Source organism: Marmota monax, unplaced genomic scaffold (genome assembly GCF_021218885.2).
Source record: "Marmota monax isolate L192 unplaced genomic scaffold, Marmota_monax_Labrador192_F-V1.1 WCK01_AAM20220418_F8-fsc00338, whole genome shotgun sequence".
Classification (NCBI taxonomy): Eukaryota; Metazoa; Chordata; class Mammalia; order Rodentia; family Sciuridae; genus Marmota; species Marmota monax.
This window is the reverse complement of record NW_026693035.1, coordinates 570535-595426: the sequence shown is the minus strand read 5'-3', so window position 1 is coordinate 595426 and position 24892 is coordinate 570535. Positions and strand designations below refer to the sequence as shown.

Here is a 24892-nt window from a genome sequence, read left to right as displayed (position 1 = left end):
CCTGCTGTGCCTGCCAGACTAGGGCCTGGTGGGGAGGCCCGGGATTTGGACACACTCCCCATTTTCCCTTTGAAGCTGCTGTTCAGTCGAGACTCAAGCTCCGCATAGACGGCCGACATCTAGGGAGTGGAAGGGACAAGTCTAGATTACTCTCATTGCTCCCATATAGCCCCAGCTGGGACTCAGAGGCCAGGCCTGGGTCATGTGCCTGAGTCTGGAGTAGCCACAGGGAGTGTCTTGGCATGAGAGCTCCTGGGCCCCACTTCATGGGCCACCCATCTTCCACCCCTCATTGATTCCACTTAGGAGGCAGACAAGAGGTCTCACCATCTTGGGATTGGGGGTCTCAGGGAGAGATGTGCCATCCCCAGCCTGGCGTTCACCTGGGATCAGAGGAAGAGGCATCTCAGGGCAGTCACTGGGACCTGCTGGGAGGGCACCATGGGATCTAGTTACCACATCTGAGTTCTAAGACTCAGTCCCCAGCCCAGACCCTGCAGGCCTGCCCTACCAATCCAGGAGGGCACCACCAGCCCTGTTGCCCCCAGTCCCTGCCACTTCGTCTCTCATCAAGCCCATTTTACAGGAGGGTAACAGGGCCTTCCCATCTGGGGCCTTACCACAGCTGAGGCTGGACTCCAGGCCCTGGGACCGAAGGCTGCGGCGGCACATGGAAGAGGCCCTCACAGAGCTCCGAGGCTGGGGCTCTGGTGTGGGCTCTGGCGTAGGCTCCGGGGTGGGCTCCAGGTCCAGCGAGGACTCAGGCTCTGCTGTATGACACACAGGGGAGATGGGGCAGCTTGACTTCTTGGCCTCCACAAGAAAGGGGCCTCCACAAACACCCATACATGGGCCCTCCATAAGCAAGGGGCTCTGCACCTATATGTTGACTCTAGGCTACGGACCTTCCCTGCTGGTCTCTAAGACAACTCTCAAAAAGAAGCCCTGGGTCCAGAAACCAGGTGAACAAAAGAAGCACCTCACAGTAGTCAGCCTGAGGACAGAGCCTGAGTCGGGGCCCCAGTCCTCCCCAACTGGGCTCTCTTTTCAGGACCCCAATCTTCCAGGGTCTCAACACCCTGTGGTTGAACCAAGCTGGTCACTGCTGGACAAAGAGGCTTTCAGGGTGAAACAAAACTTCCAGGCCTAGGCAGACATGTGCTGCCCAGCCTGGATCCTGAGCTTCTTGCTAAAGCCCTCAGTCCTTCTCAGCAAACTGTGGATGTCTGGGACCAGGGATAATGGCCACACAAGGACTAGCAAAAAGCACATCTCTTGCGACTGCCATTGTGGGTGCAGAGTGCCTGTAGCGGGTAAAGCCACAGGGTCTGGCATCCTTTCCATTCACATGGCTTCAAACATGAAGTGCATGGTTTTGTGGGCCGACTGCCAGGTAGGCAGTGGTGGGAAAATGTGGTTGTATGTAGCCTAGCAGGCTCACAGTGTGTGGGACTGTGAACTGGAGCCCTCCAGCCAGGATGACCCAACCAGGAGTCACATGCTGATATATTTGAAAGCAGCAACCATGGGCATTTCTTGATCTGTGATATACTTCCCAGGGTATAAAGCACACGTGCTAAGATTACTTTCATGCCGCAGAGGAGAAACCTGAGACCCCCCAGGTGGTTAGGTGGAGCCTCCCAAGTCTCAGATCATGTGGTACATGCAGCATTAAGGTCAAGCTGGGCAGGCACATGCTCAGGGCCAAGTGTAGACCAAATCCAAGTGTGGTATGAATTTGCCTGGTATGTGGGCACATCTAGGTGTGAGAGGGGCCGGGTCAGCCATAAGAACTCACAAGTGGGAACAGGTGTGTGAATGTTCACCTGGTGGGCTGGGCAACTGGCAGCATGGGCAGGGGAAGGGGTATGCAGGGGATGCTTTACCTGTCATGGCCGTGTAGCCCAGGAAGCATGCTATTTTCTCCTGACAGAGCTCCTGCTCCTCATATGTCAGCAGCTGGTAGATGAACTGCCAAAGGACCTGCTTGGCAGGTGTGTCCAACACAGGGTAGACATCCACGATGAGGGTATCGATGTTCCTGAAGAGGGTGCAGGAGCAAGGGAGTCGTAACTCAGAGGATCCCCTTAGGGATGGGTGGCCAAAGGAGGCACTCGAGGCCACAGAATTCACCCTCGTGCTCTGCCCCCATCCTTGAAAGAGAGCAGTGGATGGGAAGGATCTCAGCACCGGTTGCTGAGATTCAAATCTCATTTCCTCCACTTGCCAGCTAAGAGACCTTTCTCAAGTTACTTAACTTCTCTGTTTTGGTTTCCTCATCTGTAAAATGGAGATTAAAAACAGCATCTACATCATGGAGCGGCTGTGAAGATTAACCCATTATGTCCTATTGTGCCATTTATGGAATATGTAAAAAAACTAACATTAAGCAACAAATACAGCACTTTATAATAACTTTGAAATAAAAATTTATGTTTTTAGAGTACTATTCTTTTGAGAAAATAATAGATGAGTGATTTGTAATAATACACATTAATATTGTTAATTATATCATTAACATCATTAAGGATAACAAATTGTATAATAAGCTCTAGATTAGGATTGCCAAATTATTTGAATGCACCTGTGTCAATTTAACTGAAATGCACACAGAATTGAAAACTTGAGACTTAATGGATTAAAACACAAAGAGTGTATTGGGAAAACAGACTCACTGTGTCAGGGACTAACAGATGATGGCCTATGAGCTAAAATCTGGCACATCACCTGTGTTTATAAAGCAAGTTTTACTGGAACAAAGCTACAGCCATTTGTTTATATTTGGTCTATGGCTGTTTCTAGGCTACTATAGTAGAATTGTGAAGGAGGACCACATGGGCTGAAATGTCTAAAAATTTTATTATTGACTAGTATTATATAGGAAAGAAAAGTTGGATCCTTACATAATACCACATAGAAAAGAAAAGCAAATTCAATTTGGATGAAAAACCAAAATGTGAAAGAAAAAAATATTAAAATAAGAGGATATCTTTTTGGGAGCGGGGGGGGGGGTAGAGGGGACTGGGGATTTAATTCAGAGGCACTTGACCACTGAGCCACATCCTCAGCCCTATTTTGTTTTTTATTTAGAAACATGATCTCACTGAGTTGCTTAGAGCCTTGCTTTTGCTGAAGCTAACTTTGAACTCATAATCTTCCTGCCTCAGCCTCCTGAACTGCTGAGATTACAGCCATGGGCGACTGTGCCTGGCAAGAGGTATCTTTTGACTAGAAGCAGAAAAGGACTTAAAATTTCAAAATCTGAAATTATAAGACCAAAAATATGGTCGATTATACAAAATCAAGCATATCTGCTCAAAGAAGCACAACTTAGACACAATAATATTAGACATAACAGAAGCAATAACAAAACAAATGAGAGAAGATATTTTTAATGTCCAAAATGAATAAGGGATCAGTATCTAAAATAAACAAGAAATTTGAGCAAATCAACAAGAGCCAAAAACAAAAATGGATAAAGGATAGGAATAGGTGATTCACAGTGAAAACAGAAAAACTACACAGGCATATTTGAAGACCACTCAAAATAATTGGTTATAAAAGAGAGCCAAATTTAAATCACAAGATGTCATCTTATGACTAAAAGACCAAAATTTTTTTAAAACTGGGATCATGCCAGGTGTGGTGGTGCTCGCCTGTAATTCTAGTGGCTTGGGAGGGTAAGACAAGAGGATCACCAGTTCAAAGCCAGCCTCAGCAATGGTGAGGCACTAAGCAAATCAGTGAGACCTTGTCTCTAAATAAAATACAAAATAGGGCTGGGGATGTGGCTCAGTGGTCAAGTGCCCCTGAGTTCAATCGCCTGTATCACCCTGCAAAAAAAAAAAAAATGGGATCAGGTTGTAAACAATGAGACCTTAACTGAAGTTATAAACAAATATTAAATATGCACGGAGGTAAATATGGACAGAGTTAAACACAGTAGTCAGACATGGAAGGTGACATATAACACAATGATGATATAAAAGAAAAATACATCAGTGATGCACTCCTGTAATCTGAGAGGCTCCGGAGGCTGAGGCAGGAGGATTTTGAGTTCAGAGCCAGCCTCAGCAACTTAGTGAGGTTCTAAGCAAATCAGTGAGACCCTGTCTGTAAATAAAATACCAAAAAAAGGGGCTGGGGAGTTGGCTCAGAAGTAAAGCATACTTGTGTTCAATCCCGGGTACCAAAACAAACAAACAAAAAAACCCATAATAGATAGCAATGCACAGTTTTCAAGAACATGTTCAAACAAACAAACAAAAAAATCAAATAAACTCATCAGACTGGTAATACAGCAGGGATATTTAAAATTGGACAGAAAGTAAAGCTCAAAAGGAATGAAGATAAAAACAATACATATATCTATCAATGTTCAAATGGATGAGCAAAACATGGTGCATCCATACAACAAAATACGTACAGGAATGAAGTACAAGCTATAACTTGAAAGAACTATGAAATTACTATGCTAAATGGAAGAAATCAGACATAAAAATTCACATGTTATATGATTCCTGTTCACATATAAGTCCAGAATAGGAAAATCTATAAAGAAAGAAAGTAGATTAGTGGTTGCTTAAGGTCAGGGGATAGAAATAAATAAGCATGTGTAGGAATGTCATACTGAAAGGGCTCAGGAATTCTTTTTGATGTGGTGAAATTCTAAAATTGACTGTAATGATGTTTGCATATATTTATGAATACAACAACCACTGAATTATACACTTAAATAGGTTGTATATGAAATATTCTTTTTTTTTCTTTTTTGATGGTACTGGAGACTCAGTCCAGGACTTCTTGCATGGTAGGTAAGCACTGTACTACTGAGCTACATTCTCAGCCCTTTAAAACTTTATTTTGAGTCAGGGTTTCACTAAATGGCCCAAATTGGCCTCAAACTTGCATTCATCCTGCCTCAGTCTCCAGGATAGTTGAGATTACTGTCATGCACCACCATGCCTGGACATGAATCATATTTTACCATAATTGTTTAAACAAAATTAAAGCGAAGGATTAGGGCTGGGGTTGTGGCTTAGTGGTAGAGCGCTTGCTTCCCATGCATGGGGCACTGGGTTCGATCCTCAGTATCACATAAATAAATAAAATTTAAAAACTAAAATATAATGTTTATTTATAAATAAATAAAATAAAAACTACAACTAAAACAAAAAAATAAGAAAAAAAAGTGAATGATCAAGTGAGGCTTGGCACAGTCCAGAATAATGATCCCATGGGCCAAGAAGGCTGATCAATGCAGTCTGCTGCAGCTGAGGTGCAGAAAGAAATATCCCACTCTCACTCGAAGAGCCTGGCTCATGACAAGTGAGGCTCTCATGGGGGTCCTGCCAATTTGCCCAAGGCTATGGGGCTAGGAGGTGTCAGAGGAAGAGTTTGTTCTAGGAAACTCCAACCCCTGATCTCCCTGGTGCCAGCCACTACCTTCTTGTACTCTGCCCTGCAAAAGAAGGGGCTGAACTGAGGAGGCTCAGGCTCTGAGAATAGGGTGCTGAGTCTGCACAGGACTTGGGGCACACCTACAACAGGTTCCCATCACCACTCTGCTCGCCCACCTGTGCTGGAAGAAGCTCTCAAGGGCCCGGCAGACCCCATAACGCTCAGGAGGCGTGAGCAGGTGCTCCAGCTGCTGGCTGAAGGTTCTCCCCTGGACCCGGATGCTGGAAGGCAGGATCTCGGCCACCCACAGCAGGGAGGTGAGCGCTGATGACGGGTTGGGGGAATCCATAGAATCGGAGTCTGCTGGGGCCATAGACAAGGGAATCAACAGTGACCCAAAGTCCCCAGGCCAGGTGTAGTTTTATTTTGGCAGCTGAAGTCAATGGCTCCTGAGCTGGGAGTGCCATGCATTGGGATGTGCACTGCTGCCTTCAGCGGGGGACTGGGATGGAGGGAGAGCCTTGAGCGGCTTCTGGTCGCTGTGCATTGGGGCTCCATAGCGCCACCTTTGGGCAGCCCTGAGAAGGGAAGCTGCAAATCTGTGAGATCACGGTCCACCGCAGACTGACCCAAGGAAGAGGCATGCAGGTCTCACCGCTAGCGAATGGAACGAGCCCTTCTTCCACCACCAGCGTGGGCATTGCGCCACTGCCCTGTAGCATGGACACCACCTTGTCATGGGAGCAGTTCCTGCCAAGCAGACATGGCCCAGGAGGGCCAGATGGGGTGAGTCCTGTCCCCCTCCCTGCCCTGTCTGTAGAAGTCACACAGCCAGACCACAGCTGGACTAGCCAAGGCCCTGCCTTTCCTGTTCATCAATCTCCTGTGCAGAAGCCCCAGGCCTCAGCCATTTTGGTTTGCTACTGCCCTGAGTCTGACCTTCCTGGGCACAAGGAAGGAGCTGGGCCCATGACATTCTGAGGCAGAGCTCCCCCTCCAGATTAAGACACAGATGGTCCTTTCATTTCTGTGTCCCCAGTATGGAGCTGGAGCATTTTCTGGTTGACCAGCTGCAGGGATAGATTCAAGAGTTCCCGGTAGAAGAGGGGCAGACACCTAGGGCCAATGGATCAGAGGAGATGGGACTAGTCTCTGACCTCATGTCCAGTCCATTGAGGAAGAGGATCCGGTCACCTGATTTGAGGGCTGCATTATCAGCTGGGCTGCCTGAAAGCAAGAAGAAAGGGCATGTTGGTCAGCCGGCAGGGCCCTACCCTGGCCCTGTAGGGGACCCACCCCACTCTTCCAGCCAGATGCTATTCTCCTGATTTACAGGAGAAAAATAGAGACTCAGACCCAAACTAGCGCTGGTAAGTGACTCACTTCTAAGAACGCAGACCAACCAATCCAGAGCCCAACCCAATCACCTCCTCTGTGGAGCTCTCTCACTCTGGGCCACTGTCCACCCACCCTTATCACACCAGGGCCAGGCACCCACTTAGTTGGTTTAGCCTGCCTCCCTGCTTCCTTCCTGTGAAAACCACAATAAAGACTCTGTTCATATTCTCCCCTTGCTCTGTCAGCCTCCGACCAGCCCCAGGACTTCTCCTCATGTCCCCTGTGGCATCCTGTACCTCCTCCTCTTGGGATATGTCTTGGCAAAACGATATTCCAGTGGCAAATGTCTCCTGACCCATTGGCCTTGCCACACCTGAATCAATAACACCTGCCTACAGGTTGGAGCAGCTAACTTTTGCTGTCTGCCTTGGCAGCCCTGAAGGTCACCTACCACCTGGAAGGGAAGCTGGAAAATCAGCTCCTATGGATACAGATTTGCTCATTCCACTTCCTTTGTTTGTCATCATTGTTAAACTTGACTTGGAACTAAGTAGGGAAAGTGATAAATGCCTAAATAAAATACCATCCCAGACTGTGCGCAATGCTCTCTTGAAGCTGTGGAGACTGTCTAGAGAGGAAAAAGACAATCTGGGAAGACTTCCTGGAGAGATGGGATGGGGGGACTGTTCCCAGGAATAGGAAAGGGGGAGAAGGTGATGCTGGTAATTAAACCAATGTGACCTGTCTGGAAGGGGTGGGAGGGCTAGGGGACTGTCCCAGGGAACCGAAGATCACACCAGGCCTGGAGCCAGAAGACACCACAATATGGTGTTTGATTTGCCTGGGTCTCTTTAGGCCTCTGTACCCCCATCTGTAAAAGCTCCCACAAAATAATTCATTCAGTGTCCCATGATAAGAAAAGCATGAGGTTACCAGCCTAAAGGTTGAGTTAGGGAGACCAGCACACCTGGATTTTAACAAGGCCCTAAGCCAAGTATCTTTACACACCTGGGAAAGGCAGGAAAGTGGGTCTTAGGATGGGGGAACAGTTGTAAAAGCCATAAACAGCAGCGTTAATCATTTCTAGAGGAAGCCCTCTAGGGAGCAGCCTTGGGCCTTTTTCCTACACCATTGTGTCAACAACTGATGCCCAAATCCAAAAAAGAACTACAGCATGCCAGTTATCAGGATAAGGAAGGTCTCAGAATGATCCAAAAGGTTGGGACAATGATGCTAAAGCACTGAGGCACTTTCCCATTTCACAAATTTATATGCTGAAGATTCAGGATATGGAAGTGTAGAAAGGGATTAGCAGGGATACTGGTGGGGATGTGTCAATAGGAGCATCATGCTCAGGTGCTGGGAAGGGAGGGATGCACATTCTGGTCCTTGATTTCCCTGGGTCTCTTTAGGCCTCTGTTTCCCCATCTGTAAGCTGCAAACTTACATGTAAGAATTCATTCAGCTTCCTATAATGGGAAAAGCATGAGGTTACCAGCCTCATTCAAACAGCAGTAGTTAATCATTTCTAGAGGAAGCCCTCTAGAGAGCAGGTGGCCCAGCCCTGTGGAGGGGTTACAAGAGGGAAGAGTTCAATTCAGTGCCAGAAGTTTCTGCCTCACTGACACCTTCCACAATGGATGAGTACCTCCCCACCTCTGCCCACTGACAGGACAGGAAAGGATTCCTTCACTGCAAAGGCTCTGCCTTCTTGAAGATGCCATAATTTCAGGAGCAAGAAGGGGAGGCTGGTGGGAGGCAAAAAGGAGTCTGTCTAGTTCGGTGGCTGAATAGTGGGCAAGGCCCTGAGATGGCAGCGTCGTACTTGCTAGCAGGTGCTCATGGGCTCTCTAAGCAGAGAATGTTGTTTGGGACTCAGCCTGGCAGGCACCAGCTCTGCCCTGGCTGCCCCAGTGTCCCAGAGAGTGTCCACAGCCCTCTCTTTGGACATAGGAAAGGTCTGGATCAAGAACTTGGATCACTTGGCTTAGAGTGATGGTGAACTTGGAGACCTCTAGCCTCAAGTATCTTAAATAGCTGGTTGACCTGGATATATTGGACTCTGGGACACTCAGAGGACACAGGTTATATGACATGAGGTGGGAGGTTTTGCTGAGCAACGGGGGTAGAATGACAAGGGAGAAAGGGCTATAACAGGGTCTTTCACCGATCCCGAACCTTAGAGACTCTAAGGACAATCTGCCCTCCCCTCACCAGGAAGGACGGACTCAATCCAGACTGGCCCGTGGCCACGCAGCGTGAAGCCGAAACTCTTGTTGCCCTTGTAGACTCGGACAGTCCTAGGAAGAAAGAAAGGCCAAGATGGGAGACTGGCAGCCTCCCCTGCTATGGGAGGAGGGACTCAGAGGATGGAGACGACTCGTGGCTTGTTCCTCTTAACCTTCCCTGTCCCCCCAGATGTCCACCTCCCGTGCTCTCTGCCCACGTCCCCATCCCAAGGGCGCAACAGAGAGGGGTCCAGTGCCCGGGCCCGCGCGCCACGGGTACCTGCGCGCTCCCCCAGGGCCTGTGCGGCCGCCCACCAGCGAGGCAGCCTTGCGCGGCGGCGGTTCGTCCGGGCGGCGCGGCGGGGCGCTGGCGCGCGTGGACACCAGGAGGCGCTCGGGTCGCTCCTCGCTGCGGCTCCGCCGCAGCCGCTGCGCGCCCTGCGCCCGCCGGGCGCGGCACAACTTGCCCAGCAGGCCCTGTGACACCACCTCGTCGAAGCGCGCTCGGTGCTTCTTGGGGATGAAGATCCTGCGGGTGAGGAATGCAGAGTCGGGGTGCACCCCCTGACCGCGTCCCGATGGCGGCCCAAAGGTGTTCCACGGTAGATGCCACCCTCAGCTCTCCTGCCCCTCCCTCGGGATGGAGGTGGAATCTCCAGTCTCCCGCTCTGTGCCTAGACTTAGGCTCCCACTCATCCTGGGCCACACCTGGAGAGTGGCGTCCTGCTCGCTCCACCTATGGAAAGTCTTGTTCACTGACCTCTGCGGAGTTAGCATGCTTCGTCCATCTCCGGTGTCTCCCCAACTCCTTCATCTCATGCCCTTGGACCTTCCAGGCCACGCCCCTGCCAGATACCCCCAACCTCTCCACTACTTGTTTCTCTGTGTCTCTGCTGGAAAAAGAGCAGTGGCCACTTCTCCCAACCTTCAGGACACCTCCAGTCTTCCTGCTTGTTTCTCTGTCCAGCCCTGCTCTCCAGCTGCTGACTCAGAATTCACCAGGACCACTACATATGCCACATTTATTCCCACCTCTAAGCTTTTATCCAGATTGTTGCCACTGCCTGGTCCCCTCTGTTTGCTTTCTAAACTGGGTTCGCCCTTCCACACCCAACACTGGTCTCCCTTCAATTTAATCCTACATGTATTCAATGAGTCCCTGCCATCTGTGCTGGCTAGGTACTAAGGCTCAAAGCTGAAAGGCCTGTGGCTGCTGCTTTCCAAGGAGTCACCCTGGAAATGTAGGGTGGAGAAAGCACGACCCCCATGCACCCTGGATGAGTCCTTGGCCCCCATGGTTCTCCTCTTGTGAGGCTGGCAGTTCTCTGAGGGCTGGGTCTGTAGCTTAGCTATGAGCTCAACATTTAGGAGGGACTCAGGACCCAGAGGGGCTGCAAAGATTTAATCACATCTCCAAGTAACAACAGGAGCTAACATCCTGGTGGACTTTGCAACTGGCTGCAGAGGATTTTGAGGCACAGAGAGGATCTGTGACTTCCGGGGGTTACACAGCTGGCCCTAGGCAAGGCTGGAATCAACCTAGCCTTGGAAGCCTCAGCACTGTGGTGGGGCTTCTGACACCAGCAAGGCCTCCCTGGCTGTATCCCAAGGCTCCCTTCCCTGTTCTTTGTATCAGAAGCCAGTGCCAAGGGAATAATGGGGAGCTGCGAGACAGGGGAACACTGGCTTGCAGCTAGCTGAAAGAACGCCCTCTGAGGTTGCTCTGTGGCACTCACACAGTTCCCCTGGCCTCTGTGGGCAGGACTAATAAGGCCAATCAAGCAGAATAGGCTGCCTAGTGGGAGGGAAGAGGAGTAAATCCTCTGGGAGGGGGTAAGCTGGCCCTGTCCCCCAGCGAGCTCTGCTCCAGGTCTGCATATTCCAGATGACCAGGAGGCCAGAATGAATGACCTGCTCAACTCTTTTGGGAGCCCTTTCCTACCTACCAGCAGTGATTCTTACAAATCTGGAGCCCCAGCCTCATTCCTCAGATGGTCACTCAAGGTCTCTGGAGCCTGACACTTCCATCTGCCTGGCCTGCATAAGCCCCACACCCTCCCAGTTCTCATGCCTCATGCCCAGGAAAAGGAGGGATGACAAGCCTGAGACTGTCCAGCTCCAGCCCCAGGCTCTGCAAGGCATCAGCTCTACACACCCAGCTCCTGAGTTTAGCCTGGGCAGGGGCCAGGTGACCAGCCCAGCTCCACTCTCCAGCAGCAAGTAGAAAAGTCTCTCCTCCATACTATGGGAACCAGACTGAGTCACCCACTGCACAGGTGGAAGAAGGATGAGTGACAAGTTCACTGCTTGATGTCCTTGGGGCTGAGCCAGAGGCCAAGTCTGCCTGGTGAGCCAGACACCCTCCATGGCTTGTGTGGGCCATCCATTCTACTCTCTGGCCATTCACCCCTGGGGCTGCTATGAATTGACCAACTCAGCACAGCTACATGCAGTGGAGTTGAATTGACTCTTTTGACCCCCCTCTGACTGTGACAGCCTGGCAATAGGTATCCAGGATTCCCATGTCCCTTCTATGCCAGAAGTCCTTTCTGAGGTCCCTAGATTCTTCCTGAGAGCCACACAATGACCTAGCACTCGAGGTCAGTTCTGCTACCAGGGGCTTCCCTGGGGTCCTCTCTCTCCACCACATTCCCTGGCCGGACCCAGCTTTCTCCACCTTGCCCTTGATCAACAGCCAGCGAATTGGTGTGGTGGGGATTGGGGTGAGGGTGCCCTGGTTCATCCGGGTAGCTTCAGCTTGGGACGGGCCATAATTGAGAGGTCGTGCCTTCCAAACTCGGGACAGGGCACGCTGGATTCTCACCCACAGCACTCGACCTCAGCCTCAGCTCCCTGTCCTGTTCCTTCCACCAGTGTAGGAAGAAAAAAGAGGGCTTTCCAATCCTAGCTCTTCTATCCGACCCCAACTCCTAGGATTGCATATCGAATTCTTGGTAACTAACACGCAAACCTCGCCGCTCTAGTACCCTCCCAGTTTATTTACACCCTCCCCAGCCCCCAACTCCGCCCGAGCTCGGTGGATACCCACCCAGGGCAGGGAAGCCCCTCAATGCCCCAGCCCCACCCACTTTCAGGCTAGCCCGAGACGAATTTGCCGCGCCTAGGGCGCACAGTTGGGGGGGGGGGAGGGCGCGGGGCGCAGTGGGGAAGCTACCTAAAGTGCCGAGAGAAGCCCTGGTCCTTCCCCATCTGGAACCCGGACGGCGGCGCCGCAGGTGCAGAAAGGCAGGGAGTGGCGGAGCCCGCGACCGAGCTAGGGCGCCGCAACTCCACGCTCCTCCGCCCGGCGAGCGCGCATGGCCCCTCCGGAGCCGTCCGGGCCCCGGCCCGGCGACCGCCTCCTCTCGGTCGCCCCGCCCCGCCCCGCCCCTCTCCTCCCCTCTTGGGGACCCACCAGTTAGCTGGAGGATGGGTGCGAGAGCCGAGAGCCGGGGGCTGGTTCGAGAGTGCTCTACTGCCTCTCCTTGGCTTCCTCCTTTACTCCTTCCCCAGGAGCTTCGCCTGCGACCTTTCCCGCGCGGCACCCTGCCCCCCTGCACGGTGGCCAGTCCTCAATACCAGCTGCACCCGACAGCTCAGAGGAAGCCTATCGGCCTTTTGTAGAGCACGGAAGGCTTTCAGGAGGTGGTGGCCATTGCGCTGGACCTCCGGGGGTCAACAGGAGTTAGCCAGCGAAAAGAAGCCCTTCCCTCCTACCCAGAGGTCAGCTGCGGTGGAGAAGAGGCTGGAAAGGGAGGCCTTGAATATCACGGTCAGCAATTGAAACAGCACCCCCAGAATAATGGGAGGGAGATGTGGGATCTTATGGATTCAAGGGGAGGTGAGGAACGCCAGAAGTTTTAGTACATCCGGAGAGGGATGCTAGTGGGAGGGGACCCAGGGGAAGGTGTTGGATTGCACAAGAGGCTAGATTCTAAAACACAGAGGAGGTAAAGATTTTGCAGCTTGGTGAGTGAGTAGAAGTGAGGAGGGGACTGCTCAGGAAGTAGGTCTCCCAGGAAGTAGGTCTCCCTGAAAGAACAGTTCCCTGCTGAGAGAAAAGCTAAGGAGGAGGAGAGAAAGGTGACAGAAAAGGGTCTGGATTCTTCCCCTGGCTCTAGGCCTGCTACTCCCTGAAAGTCAGAACAGTAGCGGACGCCAAGGACCTTCTCTGCATGGTCATTCCCACTGACTCAGAGTCCTGACCGCTGGAGAGGCCAGGATCTGAGATCTTGGATGGAAATGATAGATTCTAGGGAGCCAGTCCAAGCCATCCTCAAGGGGGCTCCTCAGAGACAACCTCAAAGGGGGACATTGACTCAGCAGGAGACAGACACCACCCAAATAGGCTCAAACTGCAGAGTAGGGAAACTCAGGACTTTACCTCTGTGTTCCTCAAAGGAACACCTCACCAGGGGCTGGCCTTCAGTTGCCACAGGAAAGAACCTGCAGAACTGATCAGGCCATACTGCCCAGCACATCTCATGCCCCACCCCCCATTCCTGGTCCCAGTGAGGCCACCACCCTGCCATGACCTCCCAGAGCTGCACTGCTCCCTAGCAGCAGCAGGAGCCAGAGCCAAACTCCTCAAGCCATGATCTCCCCACACCTTGTCCTCAGCCCTGCCAGGGAGAGAAATGTTTGGTAACCCTCTCAGCACCATTTGCTGACATCCGCATGGCTACCATCACCCTCCCCAGGCAGGCATCATGACAGAGCCATTTCTGGTTGTTTTGTGCCAACTGCAATGGTCCAGAACCAGGCACATCCAAAGGCTATGAAAACTGCCCACCGTGCCAAGGGCAGAAGAGATGTAAGCATGGAGCAAAGGTTTGTGCTGGATTCCAGACATACTGCCTCTGGGCCAAATCCATAAAGGCACAGTGATCGCCCCTGATGGGCCAGCAGCTGGTTCTTTTGATAAAAATCCAAGGCAGCTTAGGTGGGCTAGAGGACAAGTGACAGAAGCTGGGCTTCTCTGAAGTACCTGCCTCAGCAAGAGAGTGTTCCCAAAGACCATTCTAGGACAACAGTTCTCAAATGGGCAATGATGCCCCTCCCCCAGGGGCCATTTGACACTGGGAATATCTTTGGTTTTCACAAAATGGCAACTAGGGGGATGCTGCTGCCAAACATCAGATACACACAGGGCAGCTGCCAACAACAAAGAAATTGTAAGAATGACAGAGAAAATGTCAATAGTGCTATACTTGAAAAACCTGATCATGTTAAAAAAAAAAAAAGAATGAAAGAAAAAGAAAGAGACCCCCCCAGGAAGTCAATATTAATTGATCACATACTATGTGCCTGCCGCTTTACCTACACTAGCTCATAGAATTTTTCCAATAACTTCACATTGTGGTGTCCCTAGCACTTGTCACTGAAGAAGAGGTGGAGGGGGTGCAGATGGTCCCTCTCCCACCTCCAGATTGTCAGCTAATCCCTTTTCTGCCTACAGTTGGCAGGGTTCATTTCTAGGGTTTCCTACCAAGAGTCCTGCTGGGAACACACGGGTTGACCAGACCTATTTTACAAACTGTAAAGGTCAACGAACCTGTTTAAGTTTGCACCCTCAGTGAGGGGACCTGGGGTTCCAGGTCTGTCTTGATTTCAAATTCCAGCTCCTTCCCCTACCTCAGCTGCTTTCCTCTCCAGCCCACTCTCACACACACCTCTCCCCCTTCCTCAAATGTTCCCTGAAACACTAGCGACCACCCAACTGACTGCCTTCCTGTTCCCTCCTGGCCACCTCACACTTTCCAAACTGCTTGGCCTGTCCTAATTAGAAAGTCATTTTATCACTTCATCAGACTAGGATCCCTCTGGGGACAGACCCAAATTAGGCTCTGAGTCACAGCATTAACTGATATTATAAAGGAAGCCTCCTTCGGCTTACATTGCAGCCACAGACCTGTCTTGCACCTCAAAATACTGCTTTTCAAAGGAGCCTGGATGTGTTCTATGTCAGCATTATCCCAGATGGTAGTCACTAGCCATATGTAGCTATCATATGTAGTGCCTGAAATGTGGCTAGGGAGACTTAGCTGAACTTCAAATTGTATCAAATATTAGTGAAAATTTAAATAAATAATCACATGTGGTTAGTAGCTACTATGCCAGAAGGCCCAGGTTTATGGTTTCAGTGCTTCTTCCTCCTGCTCCCCAAATTTTGTCTTTTAGCCATTGTGACCATCCCTCAAGAAGCCACACCTCTCTGATTTGGGTTCTAGTTTCCATGTGGAGCCTTGGCACGTACACACACACATATGCAAATATATATATTTCTTCACCCATCACCCTGTAGCAGCTCAACCTCTTATTTAAGCCTTGACTCTCCTTGATGTGGGTTCTCCTGCAGGACCAGTCTCCCTGTGCCTGCACCCCACCCCCCAATCCTATGCTGGATGGTTTATAGCTGGCACAGTCGACTTCCAAGGGCTACTGTGACACCTCCCTCATCCTGTTCCTGACAAATTTTCCTTGGGGACTCTCCTCCCATCTTCGAAGGACACACCACCAGAACTCCCCCACCCCACACTAGTCACTGTCTGAGCCACAGCACTGACACCTGCTACCTCCAGAGAGGAGCTTGCTCTGATTGCCCATGGATGAGTTGGCCATGGTCTGCCCTGAGCTGGCACTCCATCCTCAGAATCACAGCTGGTAGTGGCTGGACCCTTCCTGCCTGCTCTGAGCTCTCCCAGGAAGGCAGTGCCCTGGAATCTCCACAGAGACCCCAGAACCCACCTTAGATTCCAGTAAAAGGTGACGCTGGTGGCAACTGGCCAGACCTGGGAAAGAGGTGTTTGGAAGCCCTAGTGGAGAGGTGGGGGTGGGGACCGGTGGCTGAAGCCCTAATGAGAGGGTAACCCTCTCCCTGCAGAGCCCAGCTGGGTGCCGCCCCCTCCTCCAGCAGCCTCGCCAATTTTCCTGTCTCATTTGACACCTGCTGACAATACAGGCAGCTGTTTCATCCGCCCCGGGAGCCCCTAGGATGCTACTGGGCACCGGGCATCCCAGGAGTCCAGGCTTCCCGCTTCCGGGGATTTAAGTAGAGCCACCGCCCCCCACCCCCGCCCCGCCTTCCTGACTTGCTACCTGGCCGCGGGTCGCTGGGGGACAGCAATCCTGAAAAACAGGGGCGGGGGCTGTCCCGGGAGAAGCAGGAGAAGCGGCGGGGACTCAAGCCGAGCAGCACCGAGGGAAATGAAGGGACCCGAGAGGACCTCCAGCTGAGTCCTGCTGCTGGCAGCCTGGGGACAAGCGTGCCAACTTCTCTAGGGACAGCGGGCCGCCTGAGCCCTCCCCGGCCAGCCCAACCCTGGTGGGGCGGGGCGGGGGGCTGCCCATCCGTCACCTCCCCAGGGATCCCTCAGCGCCTGTGCATCATCTCCGCGGCAAATTCGGCTCTAGAAAGAACTTTTTTTTTTTTTTCTCGCTGGATTTTCCCAGCAAGGGGCAGGACCCTTACTCACCCCAGGCAGCTCATGGTGGCCTCTTTCGGTGGCCTCCTATGCTCTGCTGCAGAGCCAAGACGCTGCGCCCGGGCTGGTGGGGGCGGGGGGGGGGGTGGCCAGCCCGGTCCCTGACATTGGCCAGGCCCACAGGGAGGGGCAGGCTGCGGGGTGAATGGCAGCCAGGGATGGGGCGGGCTGAGCCTTGGAACCGCGAGGGCTGGGGGCAGTCACAGACCCGAAGGAGAGGGTGGGGGGGGGGCAATAAGATGGGAGTTGAAGGGAATGCCCCACAGGATCCGGATAGGGAAAGCCCCAGAGGGAGCCTGATCCAACCTGGGCAGGCAGTGAGACCCTCAATCAAAGAGATGGGATCTGGAGATTTATGGGACACCTCGGGTCACTCCAGGTGAGGACCCATCAGGATTTTATTTTATTTTTTTCCTGACAAACAAATTTAGACAGTGAGTCCACAGCAGAGCAGAACAGCAGAAAGTGCACAGCAGACTAGCTTTAGGGTCCTGGGACTCCCACTATTTTGCTGTGTGATTTTAGGCCAGTCTCTGAATCTCCCTAAGCCTCAGTTTGGCTCTGTGAAATGGATTAATTCCAGGGGAATTCAGCAAAAGAGTGTCCATCAAGGGCCTGGTGAGGTCCTTGGAACACACCATCATCATCATCATCATTAAAAGGTGTCAAAGGGCAGAGAGCAGGCATCATCTGCAAGATTGAGAGTGGGTGTCCAGATCCACACAGCACTGTCCAAGGCTTCCTGCCTTCCCACTGTGCCTCTGCTCAGCCTCAGTAAAGAACTGGGAGTATCTCAATATCCTGTTGGAGATTTCCACCATCTGGAGTTGGGATAGAGCAGGGCATCTGTGGCTTTCTATCAGGAGGTGGGCCCTCTCTGAGGCCTATAGCAGCCTAGCAGTTGGCAGTCCCTGTACTCACACAAGGTGATGTCCTGGCATCCAGCAGAGCCAATAGCTACCTTCTCTGGTTGCCTTTCAGGGTGACTAGTCTACCCTTGTTCTGGGCTGCAGATGCGTTGGTGGCAAGTGCAAGAGCCACTTGTGCTGGTGGGGTGCTCAGGATGATGGTGGGAAAGAGGACAGTGTGAGTGAAAATTACCCTCCCCACCCACCCTGCCCCTGACTGAGTCACCTGAGGTTCTCCAGGAGTGGCCCACGGGCCTCCCGGGGCAGTGCCAGGGTGAGAGCCCACACCAGGTCATCTACCAGTGGCTCAGCTGCAAATTGCTTCAGAGCTGCAAACACCTGCTCCTTGGCAGTCAGCTGGTCCCCCAAGATTTCATCCACCTGCAAGAAGGGATCCATGGTAGAACCAGGGAGAATCACTCACCTCTGTCTTCCTCTCTCAGTTTGCTTCCACAAAGTAGCTGACATGGAGAGAGTTTTGCCTATATCATCATTTTAAACCTTACAGCTTTCTCTAGATATTCATTCTACATCTAAAAACAAAGCAAAACAACCCTGAGACTGATAGAGGTAACGTGACTTCAGAAAAGGAATTTGTGGGCAAAACAGGTCATAGAATCAACGTGGGTTGCAAGGTTATGGGATCAGGGTTCAAACCAGGGACAACTATTCTAATGAATATTCTAAGGATCAAAGGAATTAATACAAGAGCTGAAAAATGTGCCAGGCACTCACTAATTGCTAGTTACTATTATTATAATACTATGTTCTCTTCCGCTGAGCTGTTTGCTGAGAGATCCCACAGAGAACATTCTGGCTTCATAAAAACATAGTAGAGTATACTGCTAACCCTGAATTTTGACTCCCTCAGTTCTCCCTTTGGGCTTTTGTTTTCTTTCTCTTTGTGCTCAAATCAGCTAATACTAACCAAGGCACATCTATTCAGAGGAGCGAGTATCCATGGAAAATGGGCCTGCAAATGCACACAATGTTTCTGGAAGGTAGCTTGTTAAGTGTGTTGAAGGCCCATTCTTTTATCCAATGACCTGATGTCTAGGAATCTATCCTAGTTATGTCCTGACAAATGCAGGATGATATATGAGTGAGGAGGTCTACCTCCTCATTGTTATCATACTTAGATGTTGGGAGCCATATAAATATCTAACAATATGGCCTAAATAACTGCAGCACATCCATGTGGGGGATATTTGTAGTTTTTCTTTTCTTTTTTGTGCCAGGTTTGAACCCAGAGGAGCTTAACCACTATGTCACATCCCCAGCCCTTTTTTATATTTTATTTAGAGACAAGGTCTCACTGAATTGCTTAGGACTTCACTAAATTGCTGAGGCTGGCTTTGAACTTGCAGTCTTCCTGCCTGAGCCTCCTGAGCTTCTGGAATTACAGGCGTGTGCCACCACACCTGGTCTTATTTGTAGTTTCTTGGTTATCCAGCCAAGAAGGGAGGAAACCCCAAACTAAGTGAGAGAGAAGATCCTGGTGGTTATGCTGTAGCTTTGGCCACTCAGAGGCTCCTTAGCTGGTTGGAGGCCAGGACTTTGGCTCTTGAAGGAGTGATGTAGAAATGCAAAGATTGTTCAGGGCATAACAGAGCTCCACAGTGCATCCTGAGCAGATTCTCCTGAAGGGTGCTTTAGGACAGCTGTGTTCCTGGTTGGAAATCCTTTCTTGATTCTAAGCTTGCTCAAAGCTGATCCTATGAACTGCCACTCCCATAAACTTCTTTTCTGCCTGTCGATGGAGTCAACTTCCATTATTCTGTAGTCAAGTACCCTCCATACTATCAACATTGTGTATCACTGATTCTAGGGTGAGAATTTTTTCATACTTGAACATCTCCGAAATCAGGATGTGTCTTATTGCTAGTCATTACTCCTGTGCATGTGTGAGAAAGTCGTAGGTGTTCATATTTTTACTACCACTAAGTTATACGCATTGCTGGTACTAAATGTCTAAATAAATCTAACAGAACTCTTTAGGTAACTACTAAATTAAGTGATAAGAAGGTCATAAGGAAGCATGTGTCATATTAGGTAGCGAGAGTTTTGTTTCTTAGTATTAAATAAATAATAACTGTGCATTGAATTTTAGATTTTTTTTTTTTTTTGGTGCTGAGAGTGAGCCCAGGATCTCATGCATTCTAGGTGAGCACTCTGCCACTGAGCTAAATCCCCAACTCCTTAGATTTGATGCAGTGTGGTACTCTCTGGCTAGTGATAATGATGAACTGATGCTCTCAATCTTTGTTGAAAACTATGACATGTGGAGTGATGGCTAAGGGGTGCCAGGTTTTCTATTTTCTAAATTTGATTCTTATGATGATTGCATGACTGTGTGAACATACTAAAAACCATTAAATTGTGCACATACCATACAATTTACCCATTTAAAGTACATGCTCCATGAGAGCCCTCTCTTGTTAGTGGAGAGTTTGGTATGTCTCTGGGGTACTGACATCTTGAGCTGATCTTGAAGCAGGAAGGAAGGCTGGGTGACGGAGCAAGCCATGCATCTCTCTCTCAGGGGCTCATGATGCAATCTCAGCCTGAATGGGGGTTGTCAGTACCACCTCCCTACATGCACCTCCCAACTTCCCAACAGACCCATCATCCTTCCCTTGAACCCTCCACTATGAGATTAAGAACTTCCTTCTTGATAAAAGCCAACCTACCAGGCCACTGACACCTCACTGCCCCCATATTCCCACCCTCTCTTCCTGTGATCTGCTTGTCATTCATCTTCCAACTCAAAAGTCCCCCTCTCAGTGAGCCTTTCCTAACTGCCCCATCAAAGTGACCTCTATCACTCTCTCTTCTCACTCTATTTCCTCACTTCATTATCATTATCTGGAATCACTTGTGTATTGTATTCTCCAATTGCTTATTGTCTCTTCCCTGCAGGAATGCTAGTTTAGGCTCCTTGTCTGTCTAGGTGATGGCTGCTTCCCCTGTCCTGCACAATTGAGAGTCAATGACAGCTAAATGCATGGTTTTGGCATCTCTACTGCCTCCTTCCCCACAGCTTATATAAATGTTCAAGTCTGTCCAAAACTATGAATGAATGAATTCATCCTTGGTCTCACAACTCAATCATTCTTTTCCTTTGTCTAGCCCAGAGCTGTCTATATATTCTATTTCCATATCACCACCTGTAACCACCATAGTCTGCCCCTGACTCCATGATTGTGCTCTGGTTAAGGACCCCAGGTGGTAAATGATATCTTGATCTTCCACCTAGGGCTTGCTCTTGAACTTATATATCTGACTGCTTCCTAAATGGTTACACCAAGGGATTAAGACAGGCTTTCCAAAGCCTGACACTAAAGATGATGAGTAGGTATTAACAGTGGTCTTTCAGGGATCCAAGCAGAAGCTACTTTCCGTGTTTGTCTGAATCCTAGCAAATTCACACCACAAGTCTGTGCATGTCGCTGTCTGTCTCCCCACTCCCCACTCCCCACAGCCAACCAGCCATATGAAGTTAACCCTCTTTCTGACTTTTGTGCAGCCTGTAAGCACAGGGCCTGGCACAGAGAAGGCACAAGTGCATGTTCATGGAACTGAACCAAAAAGCAGCAATGCTTTGCATTTCCTGCAGGTCCTCAGCTGACCTGTGGATAGGGCACCTACAGCACCAGGCACCCACCTCCCATGCACTAGCCCCGCTGGGGAGGTTACTGGTTTGAAATCAAAGTTAGAAGCAGCTTCAATTCAAAGGAGAACATGGCTAGCTGCAAAGGTATTTTATGTAAGAAAGAGGAAAAAATAACTCCCCCCCTCCTGGGGCCTGTGCCATAGTGCAGTTTTGGTGTCAGTTATTACCCAGATGTTCTCAACCTACATCTAAGCATGAGACACCATCACGGGACACTAATGGATTTTCTATTAAATATCAGCTACTTCAAGGAGGAAAAACTGGGGCAGGCAGAGTGCTGAAGAGCACCCAGGGGGCTGGTTATTGAGAACTGGCGGAGGCTCTGCAGAGGCCCTTCATCTTCAGAAGGCAGTCTTTTTTTTTGGGGGGGGGGATACGCTTCGCTTGTGAGGATTTGCGGGGAGCCCTAACTATGATCCACAACTCATAGTTAGGGCTCCCCCCCATTTTTTTTTTTTTTGCCAGAAAACCCACTCTAGCTGGCCTGGCAGCATGACAGATTCCACTTTAGCCAGCCCTGCTTCCTGGCCAGATCTGTATATCCACTGTACCCTGCTGGGGCTCTGAGTCTGTCCCCTTCTAACCCTGCAGGAATTAAGTGGTGTTTGGGACAGGACTTTGTTCTCTGACAGGCCATCTGGGATTGTTGCAGACATTACTAATTTTTATCAATTTTTCTAGATCTTCCCCCTCTTCCTGGACACATAAAAGACTATATTTCCCAGCATCCTTGAGGAGCACCAGTGTAACCAATTCTGGCCAATGAGTATTGATGGACCATGCAGTTCTAAGAGCCAAGGCACAATTTCCCATGCATGTTTCATCTTCCACAAGGAAACTTGAAGCTTCACACTGAGATGGAGGAACCTAAAAAAGCTTCACACTGAGATGGGGACATCAGCTACTCTGGAAAGTTGCCTGAACCCTTAGAGGACTTTGTGTGGGTAGAGCAAACTATAGTGCAAAGGTACCAAGATGCTAATTTTGTTTGTTAAAGCAGCAGAATTCACCCTGGGTATAGGAAGAAAACCACAACTTAAATAAAAATTTTTTTGTGGTGCTTGGGATGGAACCCATAGCCTCATGCATGCTAAGTACATGCTTTAATTATTGAGCTATACCACCAGCCCAGAGAGTCAAGATGGCAGAGGTTGAAGGGCCCAGGCAGGGTTCATGCCAGGGTACATGATAATGAAAAGACTCCTGGAGGTGGGGGGTCAGTGTAGAAGTAGGGAGGACTGGACCAAGCTTGAAGGCTGGAGAAGGCTTCTGTGTGTGTGTGTGTGTGTGTGTGTGTGTGTAAGGGCGAGGGAATGTGATACTTAGGGAGTGGAACTGGGAACCATTTTTGCAACAGTCAAGCTCTAACAGGATTTCCAGATTTCCTGGGCCCCCTAAACCTTCAGCCAGGCCATGCCAAGGGCAGGACTGAACAATTCCTCTTCCATGGAGAACAAATCCATGAACTCAGATGTTCCAGTAAATAAGCAGTAAGTAACTTGTTCCAGTAAGTAAGTTTGCAAGCTTGGCATCCAGGTGGGATCTAAGCTTCAGGTAGGGGTGGTAGTGGAATGTCCCAACTCCAGATTATTTCCTGGTCACACTTAAGTTCACTCTTTATTCTGCTGGAGCCTTAGCTAAACAAGGACCATTACTAAAAGTCCTGGAGAACAGCCATATGAATGTGGATGGCCTGAGGGTATTGCTGTACTGAGACCCTGCCGATCTGTCCTCCATTTCTCAGCCCTGGGTCTCTGAGACATGCCTCCCTCTCTCTTTTTTGGCCACTCCCTGTTTCCTGCAAGTAATTCAGGACTTGGGCTCCTTTTATGGCTTTGATCATTCCAGGTTCCCAACTCTCAGTCTTCAGAGTCACTCAAACTCCCCACCTGTGACCTGTCAGAGCCTATTGTGCTAAAGTCTGGCAGGAAATGCCTTTGGAAGGTTGGGGTGGGGGAGTCCTGCAGCCAACCAGCCATCCTGCCTGCTGTGCAAAGTCAGGGGGAGCTATTTTTAAAAACACCAACAATAAAAAGATCTTCTGCCACCCAAGTGTGAATGAAAGTCACAGATACAATGTTGAGCAACAGAAGCCGGCACTGAACAGTACCTGCTGAATAATTCCATTATATGAAGTTCACAAATAGCCAAGATTATAATGATGGCTGTGGAATAGCAGCTCCTCTGAGGGGAAGGAGAGCCAGGGAAAGGGTCAGGTGGGAGCCTTCTGGGTTGAAGGAATTATCCTACAGCCTGCATTCTATTATCTGATCTCAATTTTTGTACATTTTGATGAGGGGGGATTACAAGGGTCTGTAGATGTGTGAGATAGATATAGATAGATAGATATCTATATATGGCTCTTTACACCTACAGTACCTCAATAAAAAAAGATAAATGATTCCCATACAACAAGTGAACAAAGTTACAAAATTAGGTACAGACCCCTCAGTCTTGACCATCATTCTATTTATGGTAAATCTGCCTCTCTAAATTTCCTCGGCAAGCGCCCCCTCCCCGTACAGCGCCCCGCCCCCGCCCACATTTCTAGCACCGCCCCCTCCACGCCCATATTACTAGTCCCGCCCCCGCGCCCTACCTTGCGGCTGAACTCCTGGGCCTTGCGCCTTCGCTCCCGGTGCACGGCATCTGGGCGCTTGCGGCCTGCCAGGCGAAGCAGCTCACGGCCCAGTGCGAGGCCACGGCCACAACGCGGCGCCCGCAAAGCTGCGGACAGGGCTACCGGGCCGCCTTCGGGGCCGGGGAGCACACCAAGGCTGGGTGGCACACGAGGGCAGCGCCGAGCAAGGCGTACCAGGCGTTCACGGCTCAGACCGCCCACAGCCAGCCCCTCCACCTCCAGAATCTGGTCCCCGGGCCGCAGTCCCCCGGCGTGTGCACTACTTCCCTCAGCCACCTCCAGGACGAAGCACGGGCCAGAGCCACCTAGCCGGAAGCCGAAGTCCTCGGGCCAGCCCTGGTTGGTGGCCGGCATGGCAGCTGTGATGGTGTGATGGTGTGACTGGAGCAGAGAGAAAGAAGAGCATAGGGATTCTTTGTGGCCCTGTCTATGGGAACAGAACTGGAGTATCCTGGGCCTCCACTTTTCTCTGACTCCTCCCTCTGTCTCAGTTTTTCTCTCTGTCTGCGTGTTTCCCCTTCCCCATTCATTCGCCTGTCTGTGGCTGAGAAAATGGAGCCCCAGAGGAGCTCAGTTAGAGGGGGGAGGTAAAAAGGGCCATGGGGATGTCTGATGGATACAGACCAGGTCTCAGACCACACAGAGGCAGTGTGGTGGATGGAGGTTGGAGCAGCAGTAATTGGGGTGCATGGTCTTTAGGTAGAAGGGCAGAGAAGAGCCCGGCTGCTTGTCTCTGAACCCTCCAGGACACCAAGGGACAAGGTAGAGGGGGATCTTTGAAGACATCCACTCATTTCTCTATGTATCCCTTGCCCCTTGACTTTATAATTAAAACATCCCCCTCCCCTTTGGATGTAAGACAACTCTCCCTGAATGTCTTCATTTGAGTTCCTTGGTGTTTTGACCAAGGCCACACACTTTTCCAGGGGGCTGTCTGGCTTTACTGTCTGGCTTCCATGATACATCTAGTTTCCACGCCCCCTTTTCTTTATATATATATATATATATATATATATATATATATATATATATATATATATTTTTTTTTTTTCCTTAGTTGTTGATAGATCTTTATTTTATTTATTTATATGTGGTGCTGAGAATAGAACCCAGTGCCACAGTCCCAGCCCTCCATACCCCGTTTTCTCAGCAATCCTTCCAACTTCACCCTCTTATTACCTTTTTCATCTGCCAGATCCCCTTTCTGAGTCCTGTGTGAA

The 24892-nt window shown here is 50.3% G+C and overlaps 1 protein-coding gene across 3 annotated transcripts in view; it reads right to left on the bottom strand.

The window, feature by feature from the left end:
• The window catches only part of Grid2ip (Grid2 interacting protein), a 33351-nt gene extending 9325 nt beyond the window's left edge, over positions 1–24026 (bottom strand). The window contains exons 1-11 of one of the 3 annotated variants that reach the window (XM_046453821.1): positions 23631–24026; positions 17585–17739; positions 9247–9495; positions 8953–9038; positions 6558–6627; positions 6056–6150; positions 5577–5760; positions 1887–2041; positions 621–770; positions 328–425; positions 2–119 (exon numbers count right to left, since the gene is read on the bottom strand). In XM_046453821.1, the coding sequence (XP_046309777.1) occupies positions 2–119; positions 328–425; positions 621–770; positions 1887–2041; positions 5577–5760; positions 6056–6150; positions 6558–6627; positions 8953–9038; positions 9247–9495; positions 17585–17739; positions 23631–24026 (1756 nt within the window). Of the gene's footprint in view, position 1; positions 120–327; positions 426–620; positions 771–1886; positions 2042–5576; positions 5761–6055; positions 6151–6557; positions 6628–8952; positions 9039–9246; positions 9496–12141; positions 12177–16441; positions 16456–17584; positions 17740–23630 lie in introns of those variants that run through there. The other 2 variants (XM_046453823.1, XM_046453822.1) reach the window with 2 other exon arrangements.
• Between the last annotated feature and the right edge of the window lie 866 nt (positions 24027–24892).